Source organism: Nicotiana tabacum, chromosome 1, assembly GCF_000715075.1.
Source record: "Nicotiana tabacum cultivar K326 chromosome 1, ASM71507v2, whole genome shotgun sequence".
NCBI classification, from domain to species: Eukaryota; Viridiplantae; Streptophyta; class Magnoliopsida; order Solanales; family Solanaceae; genus Nicotiana; species Nicotiana tabacum.
The window spans coordinates 122,763,982-122,767,416 of record NC_134080.1 but is presented as its reverse complement, the minus strand read 5'-3'; the positions used below and the strand labels follow the sequence as shown (position 1 = coordinate 122,767,416).

Here is a 3,435-nt window from a genome sequence, read left to right as displayed (position 1 = left end):
CATCAGGAGAAGTCTTATAGGCATTTCAGCAGTGTGGATACCAGTTGGTCCTGCAAACTTTTTCCATACTACCAATCCAAACTGGCCCCTACTATAAATATGATCCACATATTTTTCCCCAGGTGTATAACAACATACACACCTGGATATAGTAGGGTTACTAAATAAAAGGACCATATCATCTATAGGTAGTTTGTTTATGAGAGCTCTCCACATATAGAAGGACCATTTGAAGTGGATGCTCTTATATTGGTGACGAAGTACATAATGAACATAGTGAAGACCTGAAGGAAGATAACACTTGCAATCATCTCCTTACTACCTTTAATGGTCACCCTGATTCTTCTAAAGTATTGATGCTCAAGGACTCTCTCCGAAAAATACGCCACCACATTACCTCACCATCCTATGGTGCATGATTGGATATTTCAATGTTATTGCATCAATTGAATAAAAGATAGGGGGTCTACCATACCAACTGAGTAAGAGCATGGACTTCCTCAGTATGATAGAAGATTGTGGACTTGTAGACCTGGGGTTCTATTTCCCTAGATATACTTGGTCTAATGGCAGAGGTCCAGAATCAATAATTTGGAAAAGATTGGACAGAGGCATGGTAAATGACAATTGGCTAGCTACCACCATTTCACACTTAGCCTCCACTAGGTCTAATCATAATACCCTAATAATGGAGATGAATGTTAGACAGGATACTAGCAAAAATTATTTCAAGTTTCTCAACTGTTGGGTGGAAAATGAAGGCTTCATCCCTTTGGTTCAAGAAATTTGGAATCAGGAAGTCGGAGGTAATGCTATGTGGATCTTCCATCAAAAACTTAAAGCAGTCTCTAATGCTTTAAGTAAATGGTCGAGGCAGGAATATGGGGATATCTTCCAGAAGGCCAATAAATATGAAGAAAAAATGAAGCAGGTAGAAAAGACTTGGGCTCAAACAAATGATGCTGATGACAGAATGAACTTTCATGAGGTAACAGCTCAATACAAAAATATAGGAAGCTGGAAGAGTCTATTCTGAAGAAAAAACAAAGCTTCAGTGGTTCAAAAATGGTGATGCAAATTCAAGATACTTCCATAATTTAATGAGGAAGAAGAAAAAAGCTGTGTATTCATAAAATCAAAGACATTGAAGGTGAGTGGGTGCAAGGTGATGAAGCTATAGGGGAAGCAGCTTGTGACTACTATCATGACCGATTTACAGAAACTGGTGACACCATTAGAGAAAACCTGCTATCCTGCATCCCATCATTCATCACAGATAAAGAAAATGATCTCCTCACCAAAAATCCAACTATTGAAGAACTCAAGGAAGTGGTATTCTCAATGAGTCCAATAAGTGCAGCAGGTCCTGATGACATGAATGGTAAGTTCTTTTAATCTTGCTGGGACATCATCAAGGCTAATCTACTACAAGTTGTCCTAGCCTTCTTTGGTGGTTCAGAAATGCCTAAGTACATGACTAGTGCCTGCCTAGTTCTGATACCTAAGGTTGAATTTCACAACTCCTTCACTGAATACATATCTATAAGCCTCAAAAATTTTGTCAACAAAATTGTCTCAAAGGTTATATGTTCCAGACTTAGCCCAATCCTTCCTAAAATCATTTCACCAAATTAGTCTGGTTATGTTAAGGGCAGGAGTATTTCTGAAAACATAATGCTTGCACAAGAAATTATGCAAGGTATCAAAAAACCAAACAAAAGGTCAAATGTTGTTATCAAGTTGGACATGACAAAAGCTTATGATAGGGTATCCTGGAGCTATAGATGTATTATGCAGAGAAGAATGGGATTCAATGAAAGAATAATCGAAATGATATGGAGAACCATGGAAAACTATTGGTACTCAGTGATCATCAATGGCACTACATGTAATTTTTTCCACTCTACTAGAGGTTTGAAACAAGGAGATCCACTGGCCCTATCCCCGTTCATCATTGAAGCTGAATGTCTTTCTAGGATGCTCAACAGCCTCACCCATGATCAATTCTTTAATGGTTTATACATAGAGTGGAGGGATCCACAAATCAACCGCCTAAGCTTTGCAGATGACATCATAATCTTCACATCAGGAGGTAGAGCATCATTGCAGAAGATTATGGAGATTCTCAACAATTATGAGCACACATCTGTGCAGCAAATCAATAGGCAAAAAAGCCACTTCATGGTTTCTCCCTTTATATTCCCAGCAACTATCAGAAGAGTTCAATAGATCACATGCTTCTTCAAGAAAGAATCTCCCATTACCTACCTGAAGTGTCCATTATACATAGGAAGAATGAGAATAATATATTTCAATTCCCTAGTAGCCAAGGTGGTAAGCAGAATTAAAGGATGGTAAAGCAGAATTCTCTCTTATGGAGACAGAGCCACTATGATTAAGCATGTTCTACAATTTATACCTACACATATTTTGTCAGCCTTAACCCCCCCCCCCTCCCCTCAAAACTATACTGAAGCAGGTAGAGAAGTTAACAACTAACTTTTTTGGGGGAATGGAGAAAGACAAAAACAAATACCACTGGGCTTCTTCGATAAAATTGATATTTCCACTGAAGAGGGAGGTGTTTGCCTCAAATCAACGGAAGATATCTGCCAAACCATGGAATTCAAAAAATGGTGGCTCTTCAGAACTAAAGAGTCACAATGGAGCAAGTTTCTCAGAGCTAAATATTGCTAGAGATCAAATCCCATTTCCAAAAAATGGAACTTTAGGCAATCACAAACATGGAACCAAATGATGATTAACAAGAAAGAAGCTAAAAAACACATCACTTGGAGATAGCATTCTGGTAGCTACAACTTTTGGTGGGACAACTGGTTGGGAGATGGTGCTCTTGCTCATCACAATAGTGAAGGAGGAAGGCTAGGCAATGTAACTGTGGCCAATTTTTGGTACCAAGCCAGTGGAATCTGCAGAAGCTGAATGAAGCAGTCCTAACACCTTTAATACCTGTCATCCTCCAAATCCAAATCTATCACAACCTTCAAATCCAAGACCAGCCTATCTGGACCCCAAATGTGAAAGGAAACTTCACATGCTCTTCTGCATGGGACTTGAACATGAAGAAGAGGCAGAGATGTTTCTCTAATAACTCCAAAATTGTGAAGTAAACTGAGTACCTCTATCTGAAATGATGAAAACCGGAACACCATGCAAACGAACAATCTCTCGGATATAGATCCCTGCCAACCGCTCTAAAGAATAGGTAGTACACACAGGAATGAAGTGCATGGACTTGGTCATCTCATCCATAATCACCCAAATAGCATCGAACTTCTTCAAAGTCCGTGGACGTCCAACTACAAAAGCCATAGTGATCCTCTCCCACTTCCACTTTGGAATATCCATCTGCTGAAGCAAGCCATCCGGCCTTTGATGCTCATATTTCACCTGCTGACAATTGAGACACCGAGC

General features: G+C 39.4%; 1 protein-coding gene across 1 annotated transcript; it reads left to right on the top strand.

The window, feature by feature from the left end:
* The first annotated feature begins 688 nt into the window (after positions 1-688).
* Positions 689-2,229, top strand: LOC142163808 (uncharacterized). Its single transcript, XM_075220954.1, has 3 exons — positions 689-1,025; positions 1,142-1,381; positions 1,700-2,229. Exons 1-3 carry the CDS (start codon positions 689-691, stop codon positions 2,227-2,229), a joined length of 1,107 nt encoding a protein of 368 aa, XP_075077055.1.
* Positions 2,230-3,435: the final 1,206 nt, after the last annotated feature.

Excerpts from the sequence above, each read along its gene's own strand:
- LOC142163808 (XM_075220954.1), top strand. The coding sequence starts at position 689 with ATGGAGATGAATGTTAGACAGGATACTAGCAAAAATTATTTCAAGTTT. Across the intron at positions 1,026-1,141 it reads AAATATAGGAAGCTGGAAGA|ACATTGAAGGTGAGTGGGTG; the intron begins GTCTATTCTGAA and ends ATAAAATCAAAG. Across the intron at positions 1,382-1,699 it reads AGGTCCTGATGACATGAATG|GTATCAAAAAACCAAACAAA; the intron begins GTAAGTTCTTTT and ends AAATTATGCAAG.